The sequence below is a fragment of the Branchiostoma floridae genome, chromosome 12 (assembly GCF_000003815.2).
Source record: "Branchiostoma floridae strain S238N-H82 chromosome 12, Bfl_VNyyK, whole genome shotgun sequence".
Lineage (NCBI taxonomy): Eukaryota > Metazoa > Chordata > Leptocardii > Amphioxiformes > Branchiostomatidae > Branchiostoma > Branchiostoma floridae.
The window spans coordinates 12,062,136-12,078,011 of record NC_049990.1 but is presented as its reverse complement, the minus strand read 5'-3'; the positions used below and the strand labels follow the sequence as shown (position 1 = coordinate 12,078,011).

General features: G+C 39.9%; 3 protein-coding genes across 9 annotated transcripts in view; 2 read left to right on the top strand and 1 right to left on the bottom strand.

Moving 5' to 3' along the window:
- LOC118426903 (sulfotransferase 1C2A-like) overlaps window positions 1-2,566 on the bottom strand; it is a 6,020-nt gene extending 3,454 nt beyond the window's left edge. Inside the window, exons 1-2 of the mRNA XM_035836498.1 lie at window positions 2,431-2,566; window positions 997-1,160 (exon numbers count right to left, since the gene is read on the bottom strand). Coding sequence (XP_035692391.1) covers window positions 997-1,159 — 163 coding nt within the window. The 5' untranslated portion in view covers window position 1,160; window positions 2,431-2,566. The remainder of the gene's footprint in view (window positions 1-996; window positions 1,161-2,430) is intronic.
- A 45-nt stretch (window positions 2,567-2,611) lies between these two features.
- Window positions 2,612-6,969, top strand: LOC118427394 (amine sulfotransferase-like). Its single transcript, XM_035837166.1, has 7 exons — window positions 2,612-2,734; window positions 3,230-3,390; window positions 3,779-3,978; window positions 4,739-4,871; window positions 5,605-5,699; window positions 5,837-5,990; window positions 6,310-6,969. The coding sequence occupies exons 1-7, from the start codon at window positions 2,613-2,615 to the stop codon at window positions 6,417-6,419; spliced, it is 975 nt and encodes a 324-aa protein (XP_035693059.1). The 5' UTR covers window position 2,612; the 3' UTR covers window positions 6,420-6,969.
- A 1,090-nt stretch (window positions 6,970-8,059) lies between these two features.
- Window positions 8,060-15,876, top strand: part of LOC118427396 (amine sulfotransferase-like) — a 24,083-nt gene continuing 16,266 nt past the window's right edge. For 3 of the 7 annotated variants that reach the window (XR_004832513.1, XR_004832512.1, XM_035837173.1), the window contains exon 1: window positions 8,081-8,415. Coding sequence is in view for 4 of the 7 variants with exons in the window: in XM_035837173.1 (XP_035693066.1) it covers window positions 8,253-8,415 (163 nt within the window). In the remaining 3 variants the exon portion in view is untranslated. Of the gene's footprint in view, window positions 8,416-9,237; window positions 9,438-10,525; window positions 10,659-10,948; window positions 11,044-15,876 lie in introns of all 7 variants that reach the window. The other 4 variants (XR_004832514.1, XM_035837175.1, XM_035837174.1 and 1 more) reach the window with 3 other exon arrangements.

Sequence of the window (15,876 nt, the reverse complement as noted above, 5' to 3'; positions counted from 1 at the left end):
ACACGAATCGGATTACTTTCATGGGGTAAAGGAGGCCATCTACATAAGAGCACATCAGCCGACACTCAACAGAGACGGGGGCCGATATCGTCTGCCAGGCATTTATGATTCGTTACTCGAATCACGTGTCTCTAAGTCACGTGATCAGAGTAACTGAATCGTCACTCCTGAAGAAGGTCGACGGAAGAGCGACTGAAAATTCGAGGTGAGAATAATTTGTGTTGTACTACAGTTGAAAAACTTCAATATACAAGGAACTTACTTAAACCTACCCAAGGACGTACTGGAGGAAGCCACCAACTCAACTACCAGCCAATCTTTGCCCGTACTGTCACATAAAAATTCTCGTCCTTCCCTAGAACCATTCCGGAGTGGAGTTCCCGGCCCTGCCCGCCCTAACCCGGGACCCCCCCCCCCCCCCACGTTCCCCTTGCGAGGTTATTTGGGGGTGTCTATGATAATGATTATGATGATGACCCCTACTTACATTACCACAATTACATAATGATCCAAGATTGGACAAGAACACATTTTTCATGCAACAGGACACCAAGCATACAAACAAATGCACACATACAAAACACTCCAAAACGTAACCTTTTTTGCCAAGGCACACCAACGAAAATATTTCGTATAAAATGACATTGGAAACCTGTGTGTCCAAGCCTGCTTCTCTTGCCGGTGCCCATGATACAACTTACCAAGGTGATATGTAAGAAGCAAACATAAACTTAATCCCACATCCAGGCCGCCACCTACCATCAGATGCGAGACAACTTATAAAAATTTGACCGGCCTTGGACCTAACGAAGATCAACGAAGACTACAGCTGCATAAGTGATAACAAACAAGACAACAGTGTTAGCATAAACTAGAGGTAATTACACGTAAATGTTACGTAAAATGACCTGAAACATATGATCTAAGTGATAACATTTTACGTTTACACATGTACTAAATGAATCTAATGGATAACCAATTTGCATCAGCACCTACCGCTTTTAGGATAGCTCACTATCACCACATCATCGTCACTTATTTTAAACGTCTTCATCGCTTCCAGGCATTCCTTTTTAACATTATTTGCTGGGAACAATATTCCCTGGTACTCCATGTAGGGAGGAGGCTCGGGCAGAGGGTGTTCTTGTGATAACGCCATGCTGAATACAGTAAAGAAAAAGAAAACAAACATTACAGTCATTAATCATCTACATCATTGTAGCCTGATGACAAGCTCTTTGGATGTTATAATTAACACATTGAAAATATCACCAGAGAAGAATGCCGTAAAAGGCAGCATACATGTATTTTATAAAGCCCTTATCAAATATTCAGGCCTTGCAGCAGGACCCCCCTCCCCTCCCGTCACCACCAGTCTCTGTTTATCCCAAAAGCTGTTGAACCTTCTCCCAACAACTAACGATCATCCTCACCTCAAACCGACTCAAAAGAGGGTGTATATCGTAGTCTTAAAGATAGTTAAGGATGCTTTACAAGAGAAAGTGCTAAAAACACGTGTATATTGTGTTTACTTACTCTCCAAGCAGAGGTTAGGCTCAACCTTTTTCAACTTTTTTTTAGTTGTTTTTATCGGGCTTTTTTTTATTTTATCTTTCTGTGTCAAAACCTAACCTTTCTGTTGGGCTGGCGTACTTCAAGAAAAATGACAAAATAGAAAGCCCGATAAAAACGACTAAAAAACGTTAAAAAACAGTCGGAGCCTAACCTCTGCTTGGAGAGTAGTGTTAACATATTAACTAACCTATAACTACATCGGCTTTGTTTGTGAGGACAATGTACTTGTCGGGTCATGACTAGAACCCGCCGGGGGAGTGTTTATCTAGTGTAACTTTGCACCCTTACCTATGTGCCTAGTGATTAATGACACGTCAAACTCCAGTGCTCAAAACATGTTTGTGTAAAAGCAAAGCCTACAGTACTAAGTTTTCTGCTTTCCTGTGTATATTCGGTGACATATGGTTTACTCAAAGATACATACACAAAGTAATAGAAATAAGCAATTGTTACAGTAGGTTTACAGAATCGGTCCGACGAGGGATACAGGATTACAATTAGTATTCCAGATCTAGACGAGTGCCCCAAAATTAGCAAGCCCTTTTCCATTGCGGTTTTAATTCTAGGTACTCTGTAGCGGGACCGCTCGAATTCAACGTAAAGCGGAATCGGTGCATTATGCGTCGACTGATATTGGCGTAATTAAGCTTCCAGAATTACGATTACGTAACCATCCTTCCCGAAATTAGCATAGAGCGTTGTCGCCCCCCCCCCCTCGGGGCCGTCCAGTCCTAGATACGATGCAGAGATACAATGTAGTGGGTCTATAGTGTTTACACTCGCGCAGCCTATGCAATCTATACCTATATATACAAATAGACTATAGGTTAGACAAGACCTAATAGGTACACATACCTGAAGTCCCACGAGCTTCAGCTGACTTATCACTCTGGCACAAAGTCCAAGCTCAACCTCGGTGAACAATATAACCTCCTTGCCCGATCTAACCAGGAAGTGACCGCCAGCTTGGGTCAACCACAGTGGGGTTCAACGCTGCGCAGAACGGATCCGGAAGTGCATAGAGTTCAACTAGGAACATGGCGGAGGTCGGACTTGGGACTTACACAAATGTACCTGGTTATGTAAGCCCTGATTGGGAACGAAAGTTGCCATTGTTCACCAACTGGGACGAACTTGAACTTAGTGACAGAGTGTTAAAGTCAGTTGATGCCTGTGGGACTTCAGTTATGTGTCTTTGTTTGGATCTTTGTTTTTATCAAAGCTAATCAGTATCTGTACAATATGTATCGAGTAAACTCCTACCTGGAGCCTTTTGGTCCATGTTCGAGTGTGTGTGTGTGTGTGTGTGTGTGTGTGTGTGACAGTGTGTACATGTGTGTGTGTGTGTGTCTGTGTGTGTGTGTGTCTGTGTGTGTGTGTGCGCGCGCGCGCGTGTGTGTGTGTGTGTGTGCAGTGCGTGCGTGCGTGTGTGTGTGTGTGTGCGTGCGTGCGTGCGTGCGTGCGTGTGTGTACTTCCGGTTGTCCATATCACGATCGATCGCGATTAACTTAAGAAGGTTCGACAGCGGGTGGACCGTCTTGATATTTTATGGGTACATATTGATGCGTGCGAATCGCCAGTCACATCACTCACAGCGTTCTGGAGAATGATTTTGTATGATTTATTTGTACTTTGTTTTCTCACTGTATTCAGAATGGCATTAGCTTCGCCGCAAACCGAGCCCCCTCCCTACGCGGAGCACGTATACGAGGGAATATTGTACACAAATTGGATGCCAAGGGAAAGCCTGGAAGCGATGAAGACGTTTGAGATACGTGACGATGATGTGGTGTTAGTGAGCTATCCTAAAAGCGGTAGGTGCTGCTATCACAACATTCGGCGGAGTTTCTCTTATGTATTTAAAAAAACATTGAATATAACATATACTGTGAGACTAGTTTTGTTGGGTTACTGTATATTCTTTTATTTTCGCGGGGATTTGATTTGGCAAGGAGATTTTCACGCAGTTTTAAATTCGGGTTCGAAAGAAGAACTTGCGGTGTGTTAATTTTTATGTGGCGAGGCACCACGACAATAAAACAACCGCGAATATTTCACGATTCTTAGCATGTTCTAATCTAAACATGAACATCACTGAGAGTTTGACAAATCTAAAGTAAAGAACTGTCGTATGTCCCGGTAACCACGAAGCGTTTAGCACTAAATACCAGAAACCTCATTGGCAACTGCATTTTCTCCTAGGGGTCAACTGGATGTTCGAAATCGTGCGTAGAATACTTGATGAAAACAAGGAAAACTCAGTATTAACGGGGCCTGAGTTTCACTACCATGGACAGCGGCCCTGTCACGTCCAGCTGCGTGAGCGCCCGTCCCCTCGATTGATGTACACCCATCTTCCGTTTCAACTGGCACCTCCAGGATTGACAACTCCAGTCAACAAGGTCTAGTCCTGTTCATTCTCCTACGCATGGGCTCTGTATTCGTTTCTGTATCTGTATAGCCGAAAAGCTGTCCTTCGACGGCACGGTAGCAGCTCGTTTATGCATTCAATAAATAACCTGTCACACATAATGCACCAAAAAGCACACATTCCATGGAAAAGTAAAGAAAATTATATTTGCTCACATTATTCCAAAAACAACATCAAATGTCATTTTTTGGAATGTTCCAGTCCAGACAATTTGCTACCTCAAGCAATTTTCATTCGTTTTGTATTAAGTTGACTTTTATATTTGTCTGGTTACTATAATGTGAAGGATGGCTCCAAAAACATTGTCATCTATGTCAAATCTTAATGGTAAAAGAACGACGGAAAACGTTTAAAATCGCCCAAATTTTGTTCATCTATTCAAATCCACTCAGTTGCTCATAAAAATCTGAAAAACAAATTAAGATATTCCAATCTCAGGAGGATATATATCTTTACCTTTGTGTCAAATTTCAATTCATTCGATTAAAAGATGAGCCTGTTATAATTATAAAAAAACTTTATTTTTTGACCCACCCTTGTAAATGATGACTAAGCAATAATGATATTCCATGTTTAACAATCATTTGCTCACGAGTAAAGGGACAACCCATCGAATCGTATTTGTTGGTAACGTTATATTGACTGAATAACACAAACGTCATTTAACCTCAAAATGAAGAGTAAAGTACAAGACAGAATTATTTTGGTCTCAACTATATCGTCCTTTCTAGGTGAAAGTAATTGTCGTACTGCGAAACCCCAAGGACGTTTGTGTGTCGTGGTATTACTTCGCAAAGAAAAATCAGGAGCTTAAGGCCGAAGGAACTTGGGAACAGTACACTGAGAAATTCTTGGATGGAAAAGGTACGTTCCTGTCACGTTTCTGTCATTTGTGCCTCCATGACAAAATAGAGGTATAGTTTCTGGTGTGCCTGTCTATGTTTTTGTCTGTCTGTTTGTGTTTCCAGATATTTGTGGTCAGCATAACTCCAGAACCTCCATATGTATTACGATGATGTTTGGTAAGGGTGGGGTTGGGAAGACGAAGGTCAATGTCGATTTTGGGCAATCTGGTATGTGACCTTGGTACTGAATAACAACGTCCATTTTTTTCATCTTTTGACCTGGACATGCTGTGGTCTTCACTTTTTGGAGGGAGATAACTTGTGATGTAAGTAAGAAGTGATGTATGTTAAGTCCCCCAGCAGCTTGCTCTGGAACTGCAGGGGCATGTTTTGGTATCCCGAGGAGCATAACGGAACATAGGAAAGATGGATTTCCATGATATTTAGTTTTCAGGTATCTTTGGCAGAGATGTGCATGTAACTTGTAGTATGTGTAGTTTGTGGCAGATAAGCAGATACCAATTATGCAAATAAGCCTGTAATTTGCATGATTAATGCGAAAGTGTCTTAAATCTCCTAAGTACATGTAGTAAATGATTAGATTGTCAGCACTGTGACCTGTGTAAGTTAGTTAAAGGTGTACATGAATTATGCAGATGTGAAAGTCATTTGCATAAACAGAATATTTCATGTAGGCATGGGGTCTCTGGGGTATGCTGTATGTTAAATATGTTGATGCTCTTTCATTTTAGTCATCTGTGGTGGCCATTTGGACAACGTGATGGGCTGGTGGCAAATGAAAGATGACCCTCACTTCCTCTTTGTCAAGTACGAAGACATGAACAAGGTGAAGGACGTGTATAATATAATAACATAACATATTTATAATAAAACTGAATAAACAAACTAAGACATATGTAGAATAGTACCAATGTCTATAGGATTACATTTTCTCAGTAGCAGTGCAGTTATACTTGTTTTCAGGATTTTCGCTCGTCAGTGAAGACTATAGCAGCCTTCCTGGAGAAAGAACTGACTGATGAACATCTGGCCCTTATCCTGAACAGCTGCAGATTGGAGTCAATGAGGAAGACATTAGAAGAGTCTGGTACATGGAGAAAGGACATAGTAAGGAAAGGTAAAAGATCATCCTTTAAGAAAAGTCTGTTTTCTCCGAAATATCAATGAATATTGTACTGCTTTTAAAGTCCGTCCTTCCGGAAGCGAAGGCATGAACTCACAATGACACTGCTCTTTTGACTTTTTAATAGAAACTTAAAATTTTACTTGCACTTGATAGTAGTAACGTAATTAATTTTGATATGTAGTAACTTATGAAACGATTTGCGATATCATTTTATTAAATCTACTATTAACTCGACGTGTTAGTAGTGTCTGCTTATAGTAGAAGTCATATCGATAAGACATACTATAACAAGTACTTTCTGCCATTTAAGGTATCGTCGGAGATTGGAAGAACCACTTCTCGGCCGAGGAGAGCGCCAGGTTTGACCAGAAGTACCGAGAACGGATGGCGGGAACAGGGCTGGAGTTTGACTTTGAGTAGCAGAATGTTCAAACAGCGTTAGCTTGTGACGTTAGACCATGTTAATTTCATTATATAGATGGCATGTACAAGTGCATCAATTTCCAGGTTCATGATTTTTAGTAGGTGATACATTGATAGGAATTAGGACAGGGAGAAAGTGGTGTAAGTTTGGGCCACCTAGCAACTCGTTTGGAACTGCAGTGAGCATTTGAGATTCGGGCAAACGGTCTCTTCTTAACATCTGCTTCATGTCCTATTCTCCGCGGAATGTGTAAGCTGTATCTGTATCTATAACGTTATATATATATCCGGTATAACCGGTACGTACCGCCCTTCCGCGTAACACACCAGCTTCGAAGCTAGCCTTGTTTGGCTACTTATAATCAGGCTCACCCAGCCTTGACCCCTGCCCGTGGGTGTCAATCACCCTATTCGGATCATTCCATTTTGAAGGAAAATGGGTGAGGATAGGTCGATAGGCTAGGCTGTCCTGTGTGTTGTGAATGAACTTCTGCGGTTTTATGAGTAGTTCTTGTAAGTTTTTAAGTCAATGTAGGTTATTAAACGAAGAACGGAGGCTTCCACTTGTTCGGATTCCATTGTTTTGTTTGATAAAGTGAAAAAAACAACTTTAAAACGTTTAGTCCCCCATCATCATTAGTAGGTACTCGCTAACATTCATTTGTCGATAAACAGTTCCGCTCAAAAAAGCACAATGGATGCACAACTGTATTGTATGTGATAAAATATTGATATGATGTTACCAATAACAACATGATAGAAATAAAACGTTCAACACATTCATGTCTACCAAAAGCATTCGTCATATTAATCATTGTTTGTTTTACGAGTGCATGTGGTCACTGAACTCTTGTTAAATGTAGAGTTAATATTGTTTACCGAAGTTTGTGACAGCTTGTGACCTTGTGACAGAGTGATAAGTCAGTTGGTGCCCCCGGGACGTCAGGTATGCGTACTTGTAAGCTAGTCTCTCTGTAGGTACAGATTGCATAGGCTGTAAGGTAACACTAAGACACATTATATCTGTATCGTATTCTAGATCTGGACTGATACCCATAGTCTACACACTATATCTGTAAACTTACTGTAATCTGTTGAAATACTCCGTGTATACATCTTTGAGTAAAGCATAAGTCACACGGCTCACAGACAGTAGGCGCAATGGTTTGGCTTCTGACTTAGGTTAAGCTAATAATATAATGTAGAAGCTACATGACCAAACCTCAAATGTCACACAGGAAAGAAGAAAATACTGTAGATGGCTTTGCTTTAACATTTACATGCTTTGATCACTGCAGTTTGACGCGTCATTAATAACTAGGCACATAGGTACTAAAGGTCCAAGGCCACACTAGGCAAACAGGTTCTTGTCATGACCCGTATGAATTTTGTCCTCACCTGGCAAGTAGGTGAGATGATAAGTAAACACACTATATAGAAATAGCACATTCTCTTGTAAAGCATCAAGAAGCCTATAACGTCTTTAAAATTACGACATAGACGCCTTTTTCAATGTGCAATTCCATTAGTGAGAAAATTGGCAATGGATTGAGAAGTCGGGAGGGAGTCGGCTTGAGGCAAGGATGGTTGGAAGTACTGGTTCAAAAGCATTTGGGATAAACAAAGACGTGGTCAAATTGGTCAGACTGCTGATGACAGGGAGGGAGCAAGGTCCTGCCTGAATACGTGATAAGGGCTTTATAAAATATGCTGTCTTCTACAGCGTTCTCAACTGGTTATATTTTTAATTTGTTTTTTATAACCTTCAGGCTGCAATGATGTGGACAATGAGAGTAATGTTTGTCTTTTTTTGGTGTTACTGTATTCAGCATGGCGTTATCGCAACAACACCCTCTTCCCGAGCCACCTCCCTACATGGAGTACCAGGGAATATTGTTCCCAGCAAATAATGTTAAAAGGGAAAGCCTGGAAGCGATGAAGACGTTTGAAATACGTGACGATGATGTGGTGATAGTGAGCTATCCTAAAAGTGGTAGGTGCTGCCCTAAACTGGTTGTCCATTAGATCCATTGCGTACATAACGTTATATAAACTTAAAACTTATCACCGGACTTAGATTATATATTCAAAGTTATTTTACGTAACAATTACATGTCATTAGCCTATTTTTACTTATCCAGGCTACTTACGTGCACATGTAAGGTAACTGTGATATAACAAGAAAGACAACCTTAGTTAAAAGTTTGCATGTCAGTGCAGCATATTTCACTCTTTTTATTTCCATACCCATACAAAATGAACTGTTCTGCATCAACATTTTGTATCCCCACAAATTTCACTATCTTTCCCTCCCCATCCAAAAATGAACTGTTCTATATCAACATTTTGCAACTCACTTCAAAATGGAATTTTCAAAAACATTTCCTCCTCCATGCAACAATGGGCTCTTTGTAGATACCATTATGCTGATAATTAGACTCTTCAAAGGTACGTCTGCCGCATTGGTAGTGCAGAACCTTCCCACACACCTTCAATACTCCATACCAAATGTCAAGTCAAAAATTGAGGATAATCTTGTATAGTGCATGCTAGACGAATTAGTGAACTTCAATGTTGTTACTTTTGTAGTTTGGGGAAAACATTTGAGTTTGATCAGCTTTAGAAGTGACATGTGGCAGTAAGACGAATGTTTTTCACACATTCGACGCATTTTCTTGGAAAGGTGTCTTCAATGTCTGATTAGAACTTGTCAACAAAAGTGTGGTAGTGGCCAAGCCAACTCTAGAAAGATTCAGTTGAGCACTGTGTTGAGCCTGTGTTTTAATTTCATTCCAACTCTTGTTTTTTACCCAAGGTATGAACTGGATGTTCGAAGTTGTGCATAAGATTCTTGGTGGAAAGAAGGAAAACGCATCACCATTTGGACCTGAAATTTGGCTTCCAGGTCAAGAGCCACGCCACATCCAGCTGCGTGAGACTCCATCCCCTCGACTCATGTATACTCATCTCCAACACCAACTGGCACCTCCAGGGTTGGCAGCTCCAGTCAACAAGGTCTAGTCCAGTCTAGATATTGTGTTAACCCTATCTAGACCGGGCTTTTTTGGTATACCTGGGACCGAGGAGCCCCCCCCCCCTTCGTAATTTCAAAACGGCTTGGGTTACGATCACCAAATTTGGAGGGGATGATGTAATAGTAAATTTTTATATTTTCGGTAATTTTTGTATCGTTATGACGTAATATGACGTAATTATGACGTCATAATATCTTTTTTGGGCTAAAATCGTCTAAATATGAAATTTCAGCAATACTTATAGGTATTAAACAAAACGATGACTATAAAGGTTACATTATTGGTGTCTAAGTCTGCCAAGTCTTTTGTTACCAATAACGACGACACTGACGCCTATATGACGTCAGAAAATGACGTCATTTGTCCGCCATCTTGGATCGACAAGCTTGAAATTTCTAAAATACGATTTTTTCCACATATAACCCCAAAACCCAATAAAACTGGACTAAAAAGGTTCAAGTAATTGTGTTTTGTAAGAAAATAAAAGATTTTGACGGTATTTCAGTAAAAATAACATGTATTTATCATTGAAAATGTCATTGTCCGCCATCTTGGATTTTGACCCATGACGTCATCAAATTAGCATAAATTGTGAATATTTAATTAGAAATGTAACTTAGAATTACACAGGATGTTAATGATATAGATAAAAAAGTTTGGTCTAGCAATAAAACCTTGAAATCCCATAATTCAAACTGAAATTAGTAAATTTGGTAAAATATGCCTGTCAGAAACCCGTTGCCATGGCAACAGGAAAAATTACAAACTAAATTTTTTTCGCAGAATTGTTGGCAACAATATTTTAGGAAAAGTCACCAAGTTTCGTAGTCCTAGCATACGTCGTTCGGCAGTTATACGACGTCAAAGTTGGCGCAGGCAATTTTAGCCCCCCCCCCCCCCGGTCTAGATAGGGTTAAACCAAGCAATCATTCGATATTGTGTATTCCACATAAAATTGTGACACAGATATGTCTGTAGCAGTTCCCTAATTGTACATATGGTTCGTTGACACTTTCACTGTAAAGTACACATAAATATATTCGTTTCTAACGATATCATCTTTTCAAGGTGAAAGTCATTGTCATCCTGCGAAACATCAAGGATGTCTGTGTGTCTTTCTACTACCACCTACAAAAAGCTCCTTATTGGAAGACTCCAGAATCTTGGGAGCAGCATATTAACTACTGCATGGATGGAAAAAGTGAGTTTTTGATCGGTGAAATGTACGAATTGAGTTATTGTACCTTGTGCAAAAATGTTCCTAGTACCCTTTTCAGTACCTTCCAATTAAGAAAACTTACTGAAATGTAAAGAATGTAGAATGCTTGTTGTCTAAAGTCATACTCCTTTCTCTACCGCCGTATGAACATGTGACAAAAGAGGCCTGGTTGATGAGTTAAGTATGAGTTAAGTATCAGACTTTGCTACGTACAGGTAACGTGTAAGGTATAGGTAACTATGTAACAGTATGTCAATGCTCTTTTATTACAGTGATCTATGGTGACTGGTTTGATCACGTGCTGGGCTGGTGGCAAATGAAGGATAACCCCCACTTTCTCTTTGTCAAGTACGAGGATATGAAAAAGGTAAATGTGTATGATGTTCTAATATATCTATGGGATAATCAAATGAAAAAAAAAATACATGGAATGGTATCAATATCTTCAGTACTATCTTTCGTCAGTACCATTACCAGTACATTCTGTAACATCTATTATCATAATACCGGCACGTTTACGACGATTTCTCTAGCCATGCTGATTTGACAAATTGTCAACGCATCATTTTCTCCAGTTACATGTTGCTGTTATAGCTTACCCTTGCCACTTCTTCTGTGTAACTTTTCTGCCACTCTTGTCCTGCTAAAAGCGTAATATTGTAATTGTAACACACCGCGGAATTACACGGCGAACGGGCGCGTTGTTGCCATGTTGGGAGGGGGTTAAAAAATACGGGAAGGAAGAAACACGGCACAATTACTGCCGCTATGTACCTTTATACATCCTCTGAGGTTCCTTCCTTTTCTGTTAGTAAATGCATAAAACAGAAACCTGCATGAGCATACAAAATGTCATGAGAAAACGGACGTATACTGTCAAGAATTTTCATTTAAACTTTTGTCCGTCACAACCGCTATGACGTAACACTTTACTACTAGTGTAGATATAAAAATGGCGGGAAAATGGCTGCGTAAGTTCAATCACGGCACGAAAAACGGAATTTAAGCATGCTTAAATGATGCTTAACGTTGACGTATTTTCCTTCTTTACGGATCTATACATCTCTTATACGAGTACGTAAAGATTGGCGTTACGTAGTCTTTACGTAGGTGCTGATAGGTCCGTATTTTCCGGTTTTTTAAGTTGCCTTTCGGCAGCTTAAAGTTGTTGTAAATAATTACTAAAACTCATTTAAATTGCATTTAAATATCACGTTTATAAAACTTTAAGCATCGTTACGGCTTATTTACGTGTGCGTAAAGATGATCATTAGGTGGCTTATAGGTGCGGATAGGTCCGTATTTTCCGGTTTTTTAAGTTGCCTTTCAGCAGCTTAAAGATGTTGTAAATGTTTATCAAAACTCATTTAAATTGCAATTAAATATTAAGTTTCATAAAACTTTAAACATCGTTACGGCTCATTTACGTGTGCGTAAAGATGATCATTAGGTGCTTATAGATCCGTATTTTCCGGTTTTTTAAGTTGCCTTTCAGTAGCTTAAATATTTCGTAAATGATTATTAAAACGCCCTTAATACATGTTTAAAGTTCACGTTTATTTCTTCTGAAGCCTTTATACTTGTCATATACGTGTGCATTAAGATGTCTATAATTTGTGTATTGGTGCCCTTTTAGCAGCTTAAAGTTGTCATAAACGCTTAATAAAACACCCTTAAGGCATGTTTAAAGTTCACGTTTATTTCCTCGTAAGTCTTTTTACGTCTCATATACGTGTGCATTAAGATGTTTATAAGATGTGTATTGTTGCCTTTTAGCAGCTTAAAGTTGTCATAAACACTTCTAAAAACACCCTTAATACATGTTTAAAGTTCCCTTTTATCTTCTCTGAAGCCTCTTTACGTCTCATATACATGCGCATTAAGAGGATTTTAATGTGTCTATATTTGTCCTTTTAGCAGCTAAAAGTTGTCATAAATACGTACTAAAACACCCTTAAGACATGTTTAAAGTTCCCTTTCTACGTCTCATATACGTGTGCATTAAGGTGATTATAAGGTGTGGATAAGTGTCATTTTAGCGGGATAAAGTTAATCATAAGCACGTTTTAAAGCAAGAAAATACAATGGATGAAACTTTGAAATTTTATTGAATTACGAGAAAACATTACATGGAAAAGTAAAAAAAAAACCTACAGCCTACTAGGTATTTGTGGCCTATCATTCTGATGTAGTCGGCAGTTGAAGCAATCACAACGGCTGTGCAATTCCGTGCAGCATCTAAGTCCACAGTCCCATTTCCAGTGTCGGGCGAAGCGTCACGGCGTAAGTTAAAAAGAGCACACAGTTCCATCTGGCCGCCACAGGAATAAGAATCCGGTAAGATCTAGAGTAGTGGCCGATATGACTCGTGTTGTTGGATGGTCTTGGACTCTTGGATTATTTGGACGCGAAACATGTTCAGCTTGCAGTCTCGGCTTCTATTAATCCGGATGGTACAATGGTCGTGATTTCTCAATTTGTGTCGATTTCCAACAACATCAACTTGTACAGAATGATAGCCACCTCCTCTCTTTGCGTCAAATTCCGTCACCGGGGGTCCTAGGCGGAAACAGCAGTGTCACGGCCACAACTTGCGGGTTAGAACAGGTCCAAACTTTCTTCAATACTACTTTTCAAATGAGCGCCTGGAAAATAACCGCTCCTTATGGTAAATTTGAACCCCCCACTCTTTTCTGCCATTGGATACATCCTATCACATGACACAGCCGCTGTGTATGTATAGTATGCCGGCCACAGACGGAGGCGCGCCCCATGCGGTATGCGCGTACGAATTAACGCTGAATAAATTTACATCTAGCCTGCCCACGCATATCACAATAACCAAAACAAACACAAGCAACACGGGAAGACACTGCCTGTGTGTCCAGACTGTTCTTTCTTGACGCTTGCTTGTAGATAAAGAAATCATTCGTACATTTACTTGTAGTAGAAATGCTCGCCGTTTGATAGTAAGAAAAATATCATGATTAAACACCACTCACTACACAAAAGTATAAGCTAAACCAAGGAGCTTTTAGCGGGGAGGTCTTCCCGTGTTCGCTTAAACTGCGCGGATTCAAAGATTAAACATGTCGTATGTTCAACAGAAATACGCAACATTTCATGTACGTTTTGGCAACATATAAGCTAAAGGGGGGAGGTCTCCCCGTGTTCGCTGAAACTGCGCGGATTCAAAGATTAAACATGTCGTATGTTCAACAGAAATACGCAACATTTCATGTACGTTTTGGCAACATATAAGTTAAACGGGGGAGGTCTCCCCTAGTTCGTTTAAACTGCGCGGATTCAAAGATTAAACATGTCGTATGTTCAACAGAAATACGCAACATTTCATGTACAGTTTTGGCAACATATAAGCTAAACGGGAGAGGTCTCCCATAGTTCGCGCTGATCGCTTAAACTACGCGGATTCAAAGATGTCGTATGTTCAACAGAAATACGCAACATTTCATATACGTCTTGACAACATATAAGTTAAACGGGGGAGGTCTCCCCTAGTTCGCTTAAACTGCGCGGATTCAAAGATTAAACATGTCGTATGTTCAACAGAAATACGCAACATTTCATGTACGTTTTGGCAACATATAAGCTAAACGGGGGAGGTCTCCCCTAGTTCGCTTAAACTGCGCGGATTCAAAGATTAAACATGTCGTATGTCAACAGAAATACGCAAAATTTTATATACGTTTTGGCAACATATAAGCTAAACGGAGGAGGTCTCCCCGTGTTCGCTTAAACTGTGCGGATTCAAAGATTAAAAAATGTCGTATGTTTAACAGAAATACCCAACATTTCATATACGTCTTGACAACATATAAGTTAAACGGGGGAGGTCTCCCCTAGTTCGATTAAACTGCGCGGATTTAAAGATTAAACATGTCGTATGTTCAACAGAAATACGCAACATTTCATGTACGTTTTGGCAACATATAAGCTAAACGGGGGAGGTCTCCCCTAGTTCGCTTAAACTGCGCGGATTCAAAGATTAAACATGTCGTATGTTCAACAGAAATACGCAACATTTCATATACGTTTTGACAACATATAAGCTAAAGGGGGGAGGTCTCCCCTAGTTCGCTTAAACTGCGCGGATTCAAAGATTAAACATGTCGTATGTTCAACAGAAATACGCAAAATTTTATATACGTTTTGGCAACATATAAGCTAAACGGGGGAGGTCTCCCCGTGTTCGCTTAAAAGTGCGCGGATTCAAAGATTAAAAATGTCGTATGTTCAACAGAAATACCCAACATTTCATATACGTCTTGACAACATATAAGTTAAACGGGGGAGGTCTCCCCTAGTTCGTTTAAACTGCGCGGATTCAAAGATTAAACATGTCGTATGTTCAACAGAAATACGCAACATTTCATGTACGTTTTGGCAATATATAAGCTAAATGGGGGAGGTCTCCCCTAGTTCGCTTAAACTGCGCGGATTCAAAGATTAAACATGTCGTATGTTCAACAGAAATACGCAACGTTTCATAAACGTTTTGGCAACATATAAGTTAAAGGGGGGAGGTCTCCCCTAGTTCGCTTAAACTGCGCGGATTCGAAGATTAAACATGTCGTATGTTCAACAGAAATACCCAACATTTCATAAACGTTTTGGCAACATATAAGTTAAAGGGGGGAGGTCTCCCCTAGTTCGCTTAAACTGCGCGGATTCAAAGATTAAACATGTCGTATGTTTAACAGAAATACGCAACATTTCATGTACAGTTTTGGCAACATATAAGCTAAACGGGGGAGGTCTCCCTTGTTTGCTTAAACTGAACGGATTCAAAGATTAAACATGTCGTATGTTTAACAGAAATACGCAACATTTCATATACCTCTTGGCAACATATAAGCTAAACCGGGGAAGCCCCCCCTTCTTTGCGTAAACGGCGGTTTGAAATAGATTACAGATGCCGTATATTCAACAGAAAAACGCAGCATTTCATGTAACGTAAGGGAGCGCATATAAGCTAAACGTAAGAGGTATTCCCTGTTCGAATCAAAAATTGCGCACAGAAAGATCGAATACGTCATATGCTTTCGGAACAAACAACATAGAAGAATATTGTATTTGACTTTTCTGAGGTATTAACATAACATTTTGTCCCGGAAAACGCAATTGTCAGTTTTGACAGTAAATCTTGCCACTGCTTTAGAACAGATGACGCAATGCTTTA

Bases quoted from the DNA above. Each gene is read 5' to 3' on its own strand.
- LOC118427394 (XM_035837166.1), top strand. From the start codon at position 2,613: ATGGCGGAGGTCGGACTTGGGACTTACACAAATGTACCTGGTTATGTA. The intron at 3,979-4,738 runs GTCTAGTCCTGT...CGTCCTTTCTAG, and splicing joins TGACAACTCCAGTCAACAAG to GTGAAAGTAATTGTCGTACT. The intron at 4,872-5,604 runs GTACGTTCCTGT...CTTTCATTTTAG, and splicing joins GAAATTCTTGGATGGAAAAG to TCATCTGTGGTGGCCATTTG.